Here is an 18,859-nt window from a genome sequence, read left to right as displayed (position 1 = left end):
ACACTGACATGACCACATCTGTGCTTCAAAAACGTAACACGCACAGGTGAATGTAAACCAGCCTACACTACAGTTCCATCCAGCTATATGTACAGAAGTTAATTTGCATTCATCTGATGCTCGTTCCCAAGGGACTTGCAAAGCAAGGGTAACCAAGAAAGTGAGATGTGCTGGCCATAAAACAATTATAATTTCTGTAAGAAAGCAGTTGCCTTACTGGTTACTCTTCTGTCCTACAACTTCCTTTTCTTTTTTTCCCCTCTGGCACCTCATCTAGTGTCCCCAGGATTTGCCAAGCTCCCACACAGTTGAGAGCAATTCTGCTTATCACGTGTATCACTCCAGATTCTGTGAAAAGGAACTTATTTAAAACCTTGAAAACAGCTATAGCTTACAATGGCCCACGGATGATCTCATACACTAGTCCTGCTGAAGGAAGATGAATTAGGAGAACCTGATGTCATGAACTTTTTTTTTTCAGTAGAATATAAACAGAAATCTATGGCCCTAAGCTATCTACAGCAGTAAGAAAAGCTATATAGTGTAAACACAACCTTACCTACCTGAGCATTGCTTTTACATGTTATCTAACACACATAAAAGATGAGTGCTTTATAAGGTTTGAAAACAAACAGTAAAACACCAAAATATACTGTAAAACTAGCTTCTGCATTTGACAAGACCACAGGTTTCTCCACATTCTACACATACTAGTAACATGCCACTAGGAAACATTAGCACCATCAGGTCTAAATACACCCAATCTCAAGTTACGTTCAGGAATAAATTAATTCAATTAAGAACAAAGAACTGTAAAAGCATGCCTTCTAGTTACCTTTAAGTAAAACTTCGATATCTCAAATAGACGTTGGCTGCATGATTCAAAGCACTTGTGATCCTCCGGAATTCCATGTTTTTGAAGAGTCTTGGCTACCACCTCCTTCAGCATCTGGGAAACAACAGAAACACACTCAAAGCTTCAACCCCATTACTGGCATGAAAAACTGTCCAAGGAAAAATAAGTCACACTTCTTTTCTTTATCTCTTCCCAACAAAGATCGAGACACAAATATGTATTACTTTGCTTTATACAGATATTTTCCTGTTTGACACATGCATACAAAAATAAAATCCAGATACTACAGTCAGATTAGAGAATTTACTTTGACATTCTTTGTATCAGAGACACTTAAACTCTGCTGTAGGTCTGAATGAGTTGCAGTTTATGCTTACTAAGGTCATCCTGACATGCCACTGACACTAGAACAACTACATTCAAGCATTGTCCTCTCTAGTACTCAGGGATTAACTTAATATTATACCAAGACAGAAACAGTTTTCTGTACTGTGTTTTAAAAGTGACATTCCTAATATATACTGCTATTAATTTAGCATTATTACATAAATGTATTTAAATGTTATCTCTGTTAATGGACTTGTAAAACTACTGGAACATTTCTTTATCCCCAGAATAGTCCATTCTTCCACAATGGCTTTCATCTTTCCAGCACAGATTTCTCTTCTCTGGTGGCTTTAGGTTTTATATTCATTTACTGAATTTAATAACTCCTATTCACTGATATCTATTACCACATTTTTTTATTCCTATTTGTTATTTCTTTCAGCCTTAATTCCCTGGACGTGACATAATAATAATCCTTACAGACTTTTTCACTCACTGCTTTTGGAGCAGTCTCCTCACTGCCTTCAGGATTCACTTACAAGAAGTTAATAGAATGAAATTTAGTAATAACGGAGATGAAGACACAGTCCACATTTGAGTTAAAAGATATTCTTATAATAATAAAAACATCAATATACAAAGAAAGAAATTAGGCAACTTCCCCCCCCCCCGCCCCAAACAAATAAAATAAACCTTTACCCTTGTATGTTTCTGAGATCTTGATTCCTTTACTGGCTTTGAAGTCTCAGATTCTGTTGCACTTCTGTGACTTGCTGAGCCAACCTTAGTGGCTACTTTGGGGGGCTGACCAGACTGTTTCAATTGCACTGAAGTTAAAGAAACTGATCTTTCAGAGCGTTTCCTTGTTACAACCACTGTATTGTGACTTCCACTACCTCCGCTTGCCTGGGAGAGGAGAGAGTCTGTACTCTCAGATTTGGTTAGTCTAGAGAGGGGGGGAAAAAAAAAAAAAAAAGAGAAAAACTTTTAGATTTTGTACTGATTCTCCTGGTAGCATTTTTTCTGCTATAGAGGCTGCTGCATAAGTGCCTAGCATACTATACATAGAATCATAAAGGTTGGAAAAGACCTTCGAGATCATCTGGTCCAACCATCACTCTACTGCAAAAAGCATCTCAAAACAGCATATAGCATTCTACTACTACAAAAAAAAAAGTTGTATATTAGAAGAACACTTACTGATTTGGTTTCTGATACTTAGAGACCCACTGCATCTCCAATTAAAAAAAATAAAACTAGAAACAAACTGAATAACCAAGATAATTAAGAAGAGAAACTCTTTGCAAGGAGGACTAGTTTTGCATACAGACACTTTGTCTAGACAGGTAGAAGAGCTGAGTTTCTGGCCTTCAGTCTCAGGATAAAATGAAATATCTTGAAGCTGCCGAATTTCTTTTGGCCTTACAGGAACGTCACAATTGATCTACTGGAAATTGGGCATTACAGTGCCACTGGAACAGCGTAATGTTTGATCCTTCCAAGAGTAAGAGTGCTAGTAATTCTGAAACACCAATTATATGACACGCTAAGCATAATCACATCTAACTACTCAGTAAGTTGTAAAAGATGCAGAAATTCCCAAAACCATACCTCTGTTAAAAATGTAGGTAGCACACCTGTGACCAGATTGCAAGGGGATATTAAACTGGAGTGAAGGGAAAGTGAAGCATTACAGTATAAAGGTATAAAGTGAATTCAGAAATCGCATTAAATGGCAGCTTTGTTGGTTTTTGTTTTGTTTTGTTTTTTAATTGATGCAAAGCCTTTGCATTTTCAGAGTGAGGTCAAGGTACAAATGGAAGTCTTAAAAAGCAGATTTTCAGAAAATATTTTAATAAACAAGGCTGTCAACAAGTTTAGATTTTTGTGGGTCATCTTATACTAAAAGTCCTTTGGATTGGGAATTCAATCATTCTGTTTGTACAGTGCTTGACTTTCTAAACCTTTAGTTATTTCAGTCCTAAACGAGGCTGTCACCTTTACAGAAGCACTTTAGACTTTGCAAGATGGACTCACAAATCTCTTAAATAATAGGTGCCTGTGCTGCATGGTTTTAATTAATCTAATGCTGTCAATGAGAGGACACACTTGAGAAAAACTGAACTAACAGAAGGGGATTAAACAACTAAAACATTTGTCTAGATAGCCTCACTAAAAGCATTTGAAGATGAAAGAAAAGATTTCAGTAGTTTCATGTGAAACGCATATTTCACACCAAAGATTTATTTTATTCAGTACATTACCTCTTCTTGGGATAAAAGCACTCCAAGTCTTTTGATCTGCGTTTGAGCCTTGATGCCTCTGTTCTGAATTCACTTTGTAAAGACTCTCCATCGGGGACGCTTCCAGGCTCTGACAAGACTGCAGGAGATGGGAGAGGGCTCAAGACAACCGGCACAGGGCAGCACTCTTTGGTGCAAGTCGTCTGAGTTTCATAGCGAATAAGACGAGTTTGAAGTTCAGCATACCCCACATCTCTCTCTAGGGCTTTTCTGTTATCTAGACAGTATCTAAAATTGAAATTTGAGAGAAATCTGTGAGAATCTCTGCTTTATTACAGTCCAAAGAAAAAAAAGAAAAATTTACTTTTGACTATAATATAATCTCCAGCAGTTCTTTGTTTGATATATTGTTCTGAAAGATACCTTAAAACAGCCCCACAAATTAAATATAGCTAAATCCATCAGGTGTATGTTAAGTCGAACTGTGACATATAATTTAAATTTTGTACTAACTATTTGTAAGTCTTTTCCTTGACTGGAAGCTGGCAAATGTTCCAATTTTCAAGAAGGGCAAGAAAGAAGACCCTAGTAATAATAGGCCTGTCAGTCTCACTTCAGTGCCTGAAAAAATTACAGAGAAGATTATTCTGGGAGTTATTGAACAACACCTGAAAGACAATGCAGTCATTGGTCACAGCCAACAGGGGTTCATGAGTGGAAAGTCCTGTTTAATGAACTTAATTTCCTTTATGACAAGGTTATCCATTTAGTTGACCAAGGGAAGCTAGTAGATGTAATTAATCCTTTTGGATTTCAGCAAAGTTTTTGATACTGTTTCTCACATTATCCTTCTGAACAAAATGTCCAGCATGCAGCTAGATAAGTACATAATATGATGGGTGAACAACTGGTTGAAAGGTTGGACTCAAAGGGCAATAGTAATTATTATGCCACAATATAGCAAGGACACAAAACTATTAGAGAAAGTCCAAAGCAAGGCAACAAAAATGGTGAGGGGCCTAGAGGGCAAGATGTATGAGGAGCAGCTGAGGTCCCTTGGTTTGCTCAGCCCCAAGCAGAGCAGGCTGAGGGGAGGCCTCATGGCGGCCTGCAGCTCCCTCACGAGGGGAGCGGAGGGGCAGGCACTGAGCTCTGCTCTCTGGGGACAGCGACAGGACCCGAGGGAACGGCATGGAGCTGGGACAGGGGAGGGTCAGGCTGGGTGTTAGGGAAAGGTTCTGCACCCAGAGGTGGTCAGGCACTGGGACAGGCTCCCCAGGGCAGTGGTCATGGCAGTGAGCCTGCCGGAGTTCAAGAAGCATTTGGACACCACTCTCAGACACACAGTCTGATTTTTGGGTGGTCCTGTGTGGAGCCAGGAGTTGAACTCAATGATCCTTGTAGGTCCCTTCCAACTCCGGATATTCTACAATTCTCTGTGATTTACCCTATGCTCTTACAAGTAAGATTTCCATGAACATCAACAGCTTTTTTTTCCTTGAACAGTAAATGATGGATTAGGATGCTGACAATGGATTTTTTTCCTCCTTATAATCAGCCTTGTGTTACATCTGGATTACCAACCTCTTTAATTCAGATTTTACTGCCTTTCATATTCAGTCTGTACTTAACAGATGTTACCTCTATTAATATACTAAACAGTGTGACACTCCAATAAAACACTGAAGAGGAAAGATCTAAAACCGAATCTGTGAAGAACCCAGCACACCATAATGGATATAGTATCTTCCAGACCTCAGGCCTTGCAAGCATTCATCGACACTTTGAGACCCAGATAAAAACAGCGTAATTTATATAAAATGATACACTCTGACATAATTGCATGATCATTCAATATGCCTCAGTTTTTCGCAGTGACGTCCAAGATACTTGAAACAAATATTGAAACTTAGATCATTTCTCCTCGTTTATTCTATCCTCTGTAAGAGGAAAAATGCAACTTTCCTATTCAAAACAAACAAAAACCACAACAACATGATTTCTTTAGTGCATATATCATAAGAGAATTGTATAGGAAATGGCTGAAGAAAACATCCTAAAGTAAAACATATGTAATTTGCAGGATTTAAGTACTTCATGAATCCCAAAATGGAGTGACACTGACATAATTTTAGGAAGAGCCAGGTTCTGCCAAAAACTAGATTGCTGTGAGATTTCACTAAGTGAGTGTAAGTATGAGGAAAATTGGGCACAGCAAGTGTTTTAAGTGCTATTTAGTACAGATTCTTTGCTAACTGCACTCTTTGGAAATGCACATTTAGCTTTGTCCAAGATAAGCACCACTATGAGAGATACACATTTTTAAAGTGCTAACTACAAAAGCATCACTGAACAAGCACAAGCTACCCCAGCTTTTCAGCTTTCTATTGATTAGGAAGAGTAAGTGGTTTAATCAATCAAGTGAAAAGCAGAAACTGTATTAAGACTGGTGGAACTGTAAACAGATCCATAACTGCAACATTTTTTAAAAAGCAAACCCACAGTTTTATATAATTTCACATTTGAATTTGAAAGAGAACAAAAGAACAGCGCTAATTCAGTGAAACATACTCATGAAATTACAATAGAAAATGCATCTTAACTTTTTTCTTGTATAAATGATTTCCAGGATTCCTTGCAAGAGCCCAAAATTTCATTTTAAGTAGTAACTTACATTACCTCTCTACTGCAGAAAAAAACATTATCATCCATTACTCAAACAAGCATTCTGAGAAAAGCGATCTCTCTCTCAACCCACCCTACAAACTACTTACCTGTTTTCTATTCTTGGAAACCGTAGACACATTCTTTACTTTTATCTCCTCACAGAGGGTTTCATTAAATTACTAGATCTGATTTCTCCTCTTTTTTTTTCCCCCCAGTGTTTTCATATTCAGAAATTCACTTTTCTAATAACATACCACTGAATCCATTTCTACAGCTGATTAAGACTTTCCACTGGAAATAAATTCATTATCTGATAAGAGTAAGTTCTGTTAACTTACAAATTTCAAGGTATTTAATTTTCCTTATTTATATTCTCAGTCCCTTGAGTAATCACATCCCCTACAAGGATAAAAATGTTTTTATCTTTAGTAGTTAAATTCCCATTTTACACTCTTCTTTACCTGCAATTACTTTCTCTTTGCAGCACAGGATCTGAGTGTTTGGCACAGGTTCATTACACCAGAAATTTTATTAAATAACTGCTACTCCTGGTTTTGTTGACAAAACTCTACTTCCACGTATAAATACAGCAACTATGCAGATGGAAACAAATCACAGCTGCATGGTCTGAAAAGCAACTGCTTCCAAAAGACTATGTGCTCCCTCTGATACTCCTACAAGGATATATATTCCAGTCATACAACTCAAGATTCTTCCCTTTTACACAAGTTTCCACCACCTCATTCTACTGCTTCCCTCCCTTATTTCTAGCACATACCCCTCATCACACCTTAATATGCCAGGGTCTCCCACCTTTCCACCACATCCAGCTCTCATTGCAGTCTCTACCTGTCACTTTTTTGCTATGACCAGAGGTAGTACAAGCTGCCCTGTGCCTAATTTGAATTCTCACACGCACTCCCTGCTGAGGTCAGACAGGTCATCAAGCTACCATATTCCAAGCCAACGGCCAAATGCTTTTTCTCCTACAGCTGGGAGGATGAATTTCTCCTATCTACCCAGTTGCCTCCTTGTGTTTTTTGTTAAATTTAATTTAGGAAGGCTAAAAGGCTCATGAGTTACCACTTAGAAAAAGAGAAGAAACAGATAGCTGAACAGAGAACGACTGCTTCATTTCTCCAGAGAACATGGCTGAAATTACCACATATTTAACATAGGCTTAACTCAACTGTGTGTGAAGATGACAGGAAAAAATACCAGTAGTATCATTAGCCACATGCTAATAATTTCAAAATGCGGTTTTAGAAGAAGGCAGAGATTTGCACGAAGACCAGACTGCATACACTTTGTACCCAACGCATTTCTTAGTGGATACACTATCACAGAATCATAGAATGGTCTGGGTTGGAAGGGACATTTAGTATTGTGTTACGACTAAGAGTCTGTCCACAGAAGAGTTACAGTGAAATATTTTCTGTCATGTTTGTGTCTCCTTTTTCTCTTCTGCTCAATAAGGATATGTACAGTTTTCTAAACAATTTTTTACACAGCTACATCTTATGACGTATGTCCACCTGAAGCTTGAGTAAATAACTAATGCTGATTGTCTAGGACTTAATACAGTCCTAACCGTATTGATCCTTTTGCTGATTCTTACGGGTGACACTTGCACACTGGTATTGTGTTCAGGTTACCTGTACATATAGGTAGCTCTACAGTAAGTCTCATATACCTCATGACTATTAGTCTGAGAGGATCTACAATTTAATACTGAAGTAGAAACAACATGTAGTTTTCCTCATGTACCACTCCAGTGACTTGATACGTACTAATGAATCCTCTTGCCATTTCCAATTCTGAACTCAGGTTTTCAGAGGCATTGATAATATACAGCAGTACAACTTAGGGAAAAAAAAAAAAATCACCTCTCTACATTAATATCAAGGTAGAGTGTTGCAATTAAACCAGCGAACCAAAGTTTTCCATAATTGATATTCGCATTGCTTGAAATGTTTTTACTTATACCTTGACAGAAAGCTGAAAAATAGTTTTGGGAAAAAGACGTGAGAAAACTTACTCAAGTCCATGATAATGGCACCCAGCTGCTTTTTCAAAAGACAAGCCTCTAAGTTTCCGAGGAGTAAGCTCTGGCGTCAAAAGGAATGCATTTTCACTGAAAGGAAAGAAGTATAGATTTATTTTAAATAGTTGCAGTCAGGATAAAGTATTCTTTACAGAGGTCAAAAACAAATGCCTTCACATAGGAAGACCAAAACAGCATGTCCTGTAGCTCATGAAGGCCCTGAGACAGAGCATCGTTGGGAAATTAAATCTTTATCGAAGTAAGAATTTCTGCTCAACTAACTATTATCTACTGAGCTATTATTATTACAGAACCTCTTTGATGTTTCAACCAGTTTAGAGGTCCCTGCTCCAAATAATTTATCAATAAAACCAGGCAACTATCACATTTCACAACAGGGCACCTGAACAAACAGAGGAACCAGTAACTCCCATTTCTCAATCCAGTGCTATAATCAGCAAATTCCTTCATTTGAGCTTCAAGCTGTTGTCTCTCCTAACAGTCACCTTTCCCATGCTTCATATGAATGTTTGAAAGTATTTCAATGGAACAAGCTGTAACAAAATGGAGAGAACTCACTACCAGATCCTAGCACATGCTGAAAAGTCACATCCCAATTAACTCTGAATTAGGGAAGAAATGAAGACAAAAGATGCAGCAGTATCTGGAACCTATATATTGATTCAGGTTTTGTCATTCTCATAGATTGTCTCTGCACAATTACCACTGGAAAAGTTATCTGGGAAAAACATCCATGAAACACAGGTTGGTGAATCTAAAAAGACGACTATTTAAAAAGACTATCAGCCAGAACTCCAACCTGTATTTTAAGCTCAGATATGGAAAACAAATGTAAACTTTAATTCAACAGTCTCTCTCTCTCCAAAAAAAAAAAACAAAAAACCTTGTGTTTGTCAGTAAGATCTTTGGGTCTGTTTGAGACACTGTGCTCAAACATCTACTATTGTAAAGCTGCTGGTTACTCCAGAGAATCTAGCCAGAGAGACTGCTAGGAGGCTCGGCAGCTAGAAGTAGAGTTCTGCTGGACACAACAGTAATGGCAACGTGGTATGTCAAAGGGAACTGTCCACTATCTTCCAGCCAACAATCTTGTTATGGATTTTCATAGGTTTTCTGTTTTTTTTGTTGTTGGTTGGTTGGTTTTTTGAACCGAGAAAAATACATACACAGAGTATAAGTCACTGGCAGACCCTATAGCCTTCATGTAAAAACGTAGTTTATTTTTTATCTAATATCTTGATTTTGGCTTTTTACTTCCCTCAGATCTCCAAGATCTCTTGAACTATTAAGCGAGCGATTTGTGTTGCAGTAAAAGACTTCAAAGCAAAGTTTTTCTAATCATCCTTTCTTCTAATAACTGACAGAAATCCAAGCAAATTGGGTCCAAGCCTCTCAAATTCAGACTTCACTTAGCTATGGCTCAAAGCAAGTCATTCAAAATAATCAAAATATTCTACACAGTAAATCTTCTCTGAGGGTTTTTGAAAAATCAAGGCTTAAAAAGCATTTTTGTAGTGAACAAATTATTAACTTCTTTCCCACACAGCTAAATGGAATGAAAATACTTAATATTATAGACAAAATCCTAACTCATTTGCACTCATTAACTAACAGCTCTGTAGGAGACTCAACCTTCACTGCATATTTTCTACCTTACTTGAGTTATCTGCTCAGAACATCTTTTAGTTAGTTTCAAAACTTCAGTAAGTACTTTAACAGAAGTCTCCTAAGTCCTACAGGACTTGCCCTTCTCCCTAGCCCTCTTAATTTATTACATATAATGCATTTTATAAAAGAATCAGGGGCTGTACAATAATTCCATTAGACATTCTACTATTTAACGTTAAGAAGGTCAACAAATAACTCCAGTGACTGCAAACATCTTCTTGCTTATCTAGCAGTTTTTGACACACACTATGAACAATATAGGCTCTGACTCTACAGACACCAACTGACTGTTGTGTGGGTTGGCCTTACTCTAACAGATGTTCAAACTCTGAAAATTATTCCTTTAACTAATAACAATCTCACAGCTGGAAAGGTCACGGTCAATGCAGTAATACCAGCAGACACACTAAGAATGAATGCTCACAAAGCAGACAGAGTAGAAAAGCTTCCTTTAAGAAGCACCTCAGCACTTAAGAATATTGCTAGGAATGCTGGGCCAGCATGACAAGAGACACACATGGTTAAATAGGTTTAGCTATTGTCCTTTTAAAATTTTAATTAATATTCTTCCTACTTAATCTCCTTCTCACTAAATGAAGGAAATCACACCAATGAAACTGAGGTCCTGCTGTGCTAGAAATACTTTTTTGGAAACAGGTTATGTGTGGTGGCAGTAGTTTGTAGCATAGCCACGGCAAAGTCCATTGCCACACTTTTGCACATCAGGCATTTATTTTTTTTTTATTTAAATGCATACAACCAACACCATCATCTCTGGCCTCTTCAGACTCAAATAAATAGCAAGACTAACTGTAGCAGTTGATTGCACCGGCAGGCACGCGATGCAAGATGTTGCAAGTTACAAACTCAAACTTTGATTCTATCATCTGGTCATTACTCACATTATCTTACATCACTTCTGAATATGGTCTTCACTGGTTTTAATATGCTGATATCATACCGTTTGGGAATCTGTAGTGGCTGAAGATCACCAACTGGCAGCCCTTCTGGTGTGAAGTATTTCAGTAATTCTTTAGCGTCGAGCAATGTCAGTGACTCCCGCTGGCTATCTTTATGTCCCAGCAGTTGTTCAGATGAATGTGCAAACACAGAAGCCCTGGGGGAAGAGAAAAAAAAAAAGTAAATACTAATCTAAGAAAATATTTTTTTTCCCAGTTAGTTTGTCCTTTTTTAAAAAAGAAAAACACTGCCAGTCTGAAGCAATTAAACATAGCTTATTCCTAAAGTAAAATAAACAAGGTTGTTTCTTGAGAACATTTGCACAAACCTTCACAATAAGATATATTTGATGGAAATTCTCTGAAAAAAAAGGTAATTTCTTTAAGGTTTTATAACTTAGTTATGAAGTACAACATGGGAAGCACATTATTCATCCCCCTTTTCCATTTATGGATTTTAAGATAAAAAATGAGTTCCCATAAAAAAGATATTACAATATGCACCAAAGGAATCATAAAGCCACTACTGCATACAACTCTCCACGTCCTCAGCAAAGTATAGGAAAGTTCTCTCTTTTCTACTGCTAAACCACATGTTCAAGATAAGTTAGTGAGAAGGAAGAAACTTACTTGTTTGAGAAACAAAAGCCAAAATTTAATAACAACAACAATAAAAACTATGAGAAATCACAGATTTAATGTCAGCATTTGTGATATACAGAACTCCAATGAAGGCAATGGACATCTGTTTAAAAGACAGGAATGGGGTGGAAATGACTGAAAAAATGCAGTTGGATACCTGACTCTAAAGCTCATTATGCTGCATTAAGTGACACAAAAGTCTACAGGTTTCACTTACAGAGCCAAGGAAAAAACAAAACTAAATATAAATTTCACAACACGATCTTCTACTTTAAACTTATATGAGACCTGATATTACTCTTGACTATTTAGGAAATATGAGGAGATTACAACCACGTCGTACATGCTGACAAAAACTGCTTTACAATCTTTATGATTTATGCTGCTGTGTTTGTTGGGAGAAAAAAAAGCCTTTGTATGTTTTTCTTGTATGGCTGAAACCTACAGGTATCATTTTGATAATTCAGCTTTGGAACTAAGCTACTTGTAACTCACTTTCAGCTGTGTTTTGTCAATGAAAATAAAAAACAATACTACTACAAATACCAAGAAATTACTCCAAAACAAACTTGGAAACTGACAGTGTAAAGAAACTTAGTTTTATCCTTAAGCAAAGTTTCCTCTGAAAGATTCTCAATATATTTGAAAACAGTTTACAAAATGGCCATCAACAGACACAGCTCATTTAGAGTGATATTCAACAGACACTACAGAGGAAGTCTCTAGTATTTAATTATTACCTCATTTTCTGCTTGATTTTTTCGAAGTTTTCCAAATTCTGAAGAACATGTCTTTCTGGCCAGTCCAAAGGATCCAACTCCATTAAATCAGATTCTGCAAGAAAACACCCACCATGAAAGCAAAACCATTACCGTTTACTCATAAGAATCAGGATGCAATTTGTCTCCAAATGCAAGGTAATTTATACTATCAACCACAGAAATACTAGATTTGTGGCTCTCAAGACTGTTTTTTTCTGCCCAGCAGCCTTGTTGCCAACTGTGATCCTACAAATATGCACATGAACTTCACAGGATCTAACTCAACAAAAATGAGACAAAGAGGAACTAGACATACAGAAAAGAGAACACAAAAAAGAGAGAATACCACCATTTTCCTTGAAATACAGGAGAGTCAAGAAAGAAAGAAAACATATTTTCTTAAGCTTTATACACCTGCAACAGAAGGTGGATAACCCGTAGCAGGAATAAATAATAATGGCATAAAGAGAGTCTGTTTCGTGCTGTGGTCAGAAGTATTTTCTGAATATTTTTTTTTTTAGTCAAGAAAAAGAAAGGAAATAGTTAACACAAGGGTAAGCTCGATTTGCAAAAAAAGCCTAGAAAGTGATTTTAGTTTTCATTCCCTTTCCCCCCCCCCCTTCTGTTAAAAGACTTTCATTCTTCTGGTAAAAAAAAAAAAAAATGAAAGCAGGTTTGAAAACACAGAGATCTTTCTAAAGAATGATACGTACCAGAAGTCACAGTACATGACTTAGTTTTATTGGCAACCTTCTGTCGAACAGGTTTAGGAAGACTAGTGTTGCACAGGTCCAAAAAACATTTTCTTGAAAGTTCTAACAAGTTTTTGAGCTCACCAGCTGAAATAACTGGAGGTTGCTTGGTCAATTCCTTTCTCTCTATAAAAAGAAAAAAGAAGAAAAGGAAAGCTACTGCATCTGCTCAGTAACAAAGAGTAACTGGAGCCTGCTTAAAACAAATAAACAAATGAAAAAAAGTTTACTTGACATTAACAACATCGTTTCCTTTAGCAAGGTGCAGATGGTTTATTCCATAGACAAGTAGAATTGCTGAAACTACACGTGAATCACCTTTTTAAGGTCTTAACTTCTGTATATGCGTATTTCTCAGTACCCAGTTCTGAATCCTCCAGAGATTAACATCTGGACTTGCTGATCTTAAATACGAAAAGCTCCAGTCTGCAGAGCTTCCTACAGGAGGCTCACACCCACCCTATAGCTATTTGTACTGCCATTGCAGGAATGTGGCTTCTATGTAACTGATTGCTTTTTCCAGGCTCTTTGGTCAGAATATTAAGAGTCACGTCATTCTGATATGATTTAGGATTACTAGCAAATGCCAGCTGCTGCTATTCTGTCTTCATCCTAGTGGAAACGGGTGACCCACCCATTACAAACTAAAACACAAGCTCTAAGGCAGCCCCAAGTTCAGGGTTAAAGTATAAAGGAAACCTAGAATGACTGAGGGGGAGGGACATGGTGGGAGGCAGACAATGAGCAGAAATCTTATTTTCCTTAAGCTGGTGTTTTGTTGATGATAACACGCTTTGTTGAAAATGGCATGTTATGAAGATAAACTATCTAGAAAATCTCTCAGAAGATTTTTTTGTTTTAATTTAGTCTCTGAGCAACGGACTTAGATGGAAAAAGTCAGGACATTTAAATTACTTCTCTGCAGAGTCATGAAAATCTACAGAAGATGACCTTTTGGTCGGGTTTATCACGACCCGTCATTCACAATAATAACAAATCCCCAATGCATTCTTCCCCTCTGTTAGGCAAGACTTTTGCAAGAAAGAATAAATCAACAACAACAAAACCCATAATAATCATTTTTGTAACAAGGCACATCCAGCAGTAAGTTTTTTGTTGTTGTTGTTTTTTTTTTTTTTTTTTGTGGAAGAGAAAGCATAAAAAAAAGCATAGAAAACCACAGAATTATTCTGAAACTATGCTCAAACTTTTGGAGTATTTGTGTAACAACGACCCACTAAATTAAAATAAAGTTCAGCTTTCTCTTTTCCCCAATATTTAGAAGTCATTATCTGACACACAATCATGGATATGCTGAAAAAAAATTTCTTCTTTAAAGCTTCATTTTTTTTCTTCACAAACTGCCCAGCTCACCTTGGTTTTTTAAGGTGAGCTATCACATTCAGTTTTAAAGAGAGTTTCTTAATACTTGTATGAGAACTTAGGGTGCGCTCTTCATTACTTACTTAGATACTCCTTCAAGGCAGATGCTTGGAAACAAGACAGTTTCTTTTCCCTCTGTACAATCTGCTTTCCACAAAAATGTGGCAGAGACTCAATAAATTCAGCAATAGGAAAGCCTGTGCAAATTAGGAGAAATCTATTATTAAGAGTGTCTCATAAGACTTTGGAGACACCAGGTCATTACCTCTTAAAATAGTTTGCAGGAGGACACAAACACACCAGCTATACACATTTCATAATCCAGAGAAATAACTGGATTTTCAAATACCTCACATTTTAAAGAAAAAGTAGGAAATTCCATTAAGACACTAAGAAGATAACTTGGAATATATAACGGACCATTAGTTTCTAATTTCTGTACAAAACCAATGTAATAATAATGCAGTTACCTTCCTTTAAAATGTCAGTCATGTTAAAAAGATCATCAGCTTGATATTAGGAAAGAAAAGTTTTCTCCCAACATATAGCCAAGGACTTTCAGTCTTCTGACATGCTACTGATGAGATTTTAATTAGGACAAATAGTAAGCAGTCAGTCATATCCCATACAGATTTATTTCAATAATAAGGAAATAAGAGGATACAGGTTATTGTGTTCTTTTCTTTGTCAGTTATTGAGAGCAAACACAGGACTTTGCAGAGCTTTCTTACACATATAGTCATGTGAACAGTTATCTTAGAGTAGCTGTCCTGTTATACTTGCTCTTATCTAGTGGAGCTTCTTATCATCTGCTAGCTCATATCCTAACCACTCTGTGGTAATATTTGCCAATTATCTGAAGACACGCTCATGAAACTCAGTTTGTCTGCCTGCCTTGTGGTTTTTATTTTAAATCAATGCAATAGGCTTGTCAATAGATAATCGATTAGATTTTAGGCATGGGCTGGTCAGTCTTTACACCAACAACATATACTTTTTAAACTTAAAGGTTTTGTATATTTGATTGGCATTCATATTACCTTGACTTCCCTGTATAATAAACATTTACACTGCCGCAACCACTGACAGTTATGAGAAATGACTGACTACAACTTTAAGCAGTTGATTTACAAAATACAGTAATAGTAAGTTCCGTGAATAAATGGATCTTACTATTTTTTTTGAATCAATTTGAAAAAAATATTTCTGAAAGAATACAGGTATATTCATCAAAATGTAATGTTTTCTTCCTTTTAAGACAGATTGGAATGAATAAAGGGAACATATATATTTTAGTAGCATTTGCCTGTCTTCAGGCTCTCTTAAATAAATAAATAAATACCTACTTGGCTCTGTTTCTTCTGTGTTTGTCTTTAGCTTTCCATTTACTGCAGCAAGAGTGGCCATACCATTGATTTGGATAGCAGAATGAATCAAGGTTGCTTTACATCCCCCTGAGCCATTGCCTTGTAGCAAGAAATAATATCGGCAAGATTCTCCTTTCAGTTCAATTTCTGGAACTTAAAAAAGAATTGAAATTAAATTAAAAGAAAAAGAAACACAACCAGGACGTAAGATGTCTTCTTATGTGTGTTCCAGTATAAAACAAGCCATAATACCTCATCAAAATTCTTTCACTCTTTTGTGAGAAATCTCACTAACTAAATCTCTCTAAGCTTTTTAGAAGATACACTACGCATAGATGATATTTACCTTAAAAAAAAAAAAACAAACACAACGGACAGAATGCAAATTAAACAAGCTACTGAAGCAGAGATGAGTTAGACTACGCTGCTGGCTTTTAGCGCATTACCTGCATGGAATTCTTCAAATGCAACATAGGCCAGCTTCCTACTCCAGGCTACATCTGGCGACTGTAACCATCAACCAAAATAAGGCTTTTAACAGAGCTTAGTAAGAGGCAACTCCCCCTGCAAAGATGTATTTCTACTACAAAACAATGTGGTGTTGGGCAAACAGTGTGCCATGTATGCAATGATAGAGCAGGGTATGTAAAAATGTGCATTTCTGTATATGCAGACTGAAACGGTAAGTGCTCTCTGGAAGAGCATACATCTATAGAAGAAAGGACATAATGTACGCCTTCTTCCGAAGAACGTTATTCATTTGTAAGTTTCACCCCCTGCTTTACATTTGTGCATAGACTGGATGAGAAATACATACATTTTATTTTTAAACACAGGCATACACTAATTGTTTTTTAAAATAAATTAATGTAGGGCTTGACAACATTAAAAGGATGTTTTTGTGATCTTTTGATGAAAAAAAATATGGCACATTAGTAATGTAGGGATTGAGAGAATGAATACTTCGTGATGTACTAAGTTTTAAAGTTCAAAACAATTTCCTAAAATATCTGCAGTACTATCTCAACAAATAACTCAAGAAGAGGTTGAAGTTTATTATTATTATTATATATTTCTGTTAGTAACAAACAGAAAACTTTCCACTATGTATGCTGGAGAGGGAATGGAAGAGAGAAGTCCCTCTACCAGAATATATAAATCAAGGGAAGAAAAGAAGAAAAACAAAAACCGAACTTCACTATAGTACTGTTCTTCACTCCCTTAGTCATTTAAATATTTCCCTTTCCAGTTTGTCTTGGCATCTGAAAAGCTGATTCCTCATGGGAAAGTTTTTTATTCCTCATTTTAATCTTAATGGGTATCTGAGAACTACAAACACGAAGAATTACACCTCCCACAGATGGGAACGATTACTGTTCACAAATCCTTAATATAGTCAGATTAGTGGCAGCCACTAGAAAAGAGTTTTCAACTTACTGAACGGATGTTTAAATGTCCATGTTTTTTCTCCTACTTAAAGTTTTGCTCAAGAAGCTTAACATACAGAGATTAGTTCGATCTATAAACTACCAGCACCCAGTCCATGGAATTTAACTCCTTGCCTTATTATTCAGCTCTCCCTAATTCCTCTTAATCTGTTTCCTATCCCCAAACCTCCAAGAACATCAGCCTTTGCCAGCCATCCACATCTATTTGTTGCAAATGCTACCTTTGGTTGCCAATAGAAGAGGTCACAGCTGCTTGGAAGATGTGAATTATGTATTAAGAAGGCCAAAAAAAAACATAAGAAGGCAGAATGCTACAACTTATCCCATCTTAGATATGTACTTCAAGCACTAGGCTATCACCAAGCTTCTTTTTAGCCTGATGAACCTAAGTCACTACTTGTACAGTGTCTCCACTTGCATGGCAGTATGCGGTATACTCTCGCCTAAAATACTGGATGATTAAGAAACTCCATCCAACCTTGATCTGCAGTGATTCTGTTCTCTCACTTCCTGAATGAAAATTCTAACCGCTAGCATGCTGTGTGATAGGAGTTGGCTACCCTCATTACACCCTGCTGAGGAAGAAGCAGACTCAAGATTCTCAAATCACTATGTTAAACACATTGGGTCTCAGGTGAACGGAAACATCCAGCATTTCCTGATGTTCTGTATTTTCCCTGGAAGAGAATGAAATTAAATGCAGGTGCGCTTAAGAACCTCTGGAACTGAAATGGGAAGTACTTAAGTGAAGCACATTAGATTTGCACCTGCAGAAGCACCATCTGTGCCCACAGGTTGTACAATCACCTCAGAAAAGCGTGTGGAAGCAGGATCTTAGCTGATGGATAAGACACAGAGATGGTTTAAAGGAAATGCATTGCTTCCCTACAGCTCACCATGATGTTATTTTCAATTTTCCTCTGCAAGTGGACTGCATAGGCCAACACACATTCACCAAAATATTTTGTGCCAAGATTACAACCACTGACTTAATTTCACTGGAGAAAAAAGGGAAACTCAAATTTATAGAATATATACATATTAAACACATAAACATAAAATATACTTGTAGCCATCTTTGTCTTACTCACCAGTAATGATCTTAGGTTTCCTAGCCATATATTCCTTCCATTTCTTTGTACTCAGCTGGGCAGGGGATGGGATCACTATACTGCTTACATTACACGGCAATGCAAATAAAGCTCCCACCTAAATAACAGGAGCAACTATAAGACAAGCAATATGACCGAAGCCTACTTGATATTTCATTTTTGAGCCACTAATTTGGCACTACGTCAATTGTACTTCAATTATAAGACAAACATGTTTATTCAACACTTTTTTTATTCACATCAATCAACAAGATGGAATATCATCTGACACGTAAGCTGTAAAAACCGTGCTTGTTTTTGCTCCAATTGAGAGATAATTAACTGCTGAATCTCCTATTTCATACATAAAAACATTATTTATTACATTTGTATCAGTATTTTCACATTGCAAGCTGTTTTGATTAGTACAGATTTTATAAACCTTACAAATTTTTCATTACATTGTTATAAGCATTCAGGAAAAACATTTTAAAACTAATACTGTAGCTATGAATAATACTGTAATATATGGAAAAAAAGGTAGGCTTGCAAATATTTCAAGAGTTCTTATAGAAAATCAGAGTGGAAATGCGGAATACAGAACACATACATACAAAATGAGAAATCTTA

The 18,859-nt window shown here is 36.7% G+C and overlaps 1 protein-coding gene across 2 annotated transcripts in view; it reads right to left on the bottom strand.

Annotated features, from left to right (window-relative positions):
- Positions 1 to 18,859, bottom strand: part of MTBP (MDM2 binding protein) — a 31,113-nt gene that overhangs the window by 3,504 nt on the left and 8,750 nt on the right. For both annotated transcript variants that reach the window (XM_035556248.2, XM_050708912.1), the window contains exons 11-20: positions 18,230 to 18,347; positions 15,670 to 15,843; positions 14,407 to 14,520; positions 12,902 to 13,066; positions 12,168 to 12,261; positions 10,788 to 10,943; positions 8,132 to 8,227; positions 3,448 to 3,714; positions 1,883 to 2,129; positions 836 to 949 (exon numbers count right to left, since the gene is read on the bottom strand). In XM_035556248.2, coding sequence (XP_035412141.1) covers positions 836 to 949; positions 1,883 to 2,129; positions 3,448 to 3,714; positions 8,132 to 8,227; positions 10,788 to 10,943; positions 12,168 to 12,261; positions 12,902 to 13,066; positions 14,407 to 14,520; positions 15,670 to 15,843; positions 18,230 to 18,347 — 1,545 coding nt within the window. The remainder of the gene's footprint in view (positions 1 to 835; positions 950 to 1,882; positions 2,130 to 3,447; positions 3,715 to 8,131; positions 8,228 to 10,787; positions 10,944 to 12,167; positions 12,262 to 12,901; positions 13,067 to 14,406; positions 14,521 to 15,669; positions 15,844 to 18,229; positions 18,348 to 18,859) is intronic.

Source organism: Cygnus atratus, chromosome 2, assembly GCF_013377495.2.
Source record: "Cygnus atratus isolate AKBS03 ecotype Queensland, Australia chromosome 2, CAtr_DNAZoo_HiC_assembly, whole genome shotgun sequence".
NCBI classification, from domain to species: Eukaryota; Metazoa; Chordata; class Aves; order Anseriformes; family Anatidae; genus Cygnus; species Cygnus atratus.
The sequence above is the reverse complement of the archived record's forward strand: the minus strand, read 5'-3'. Positions and strand labels throughout refer to the sequence as shown.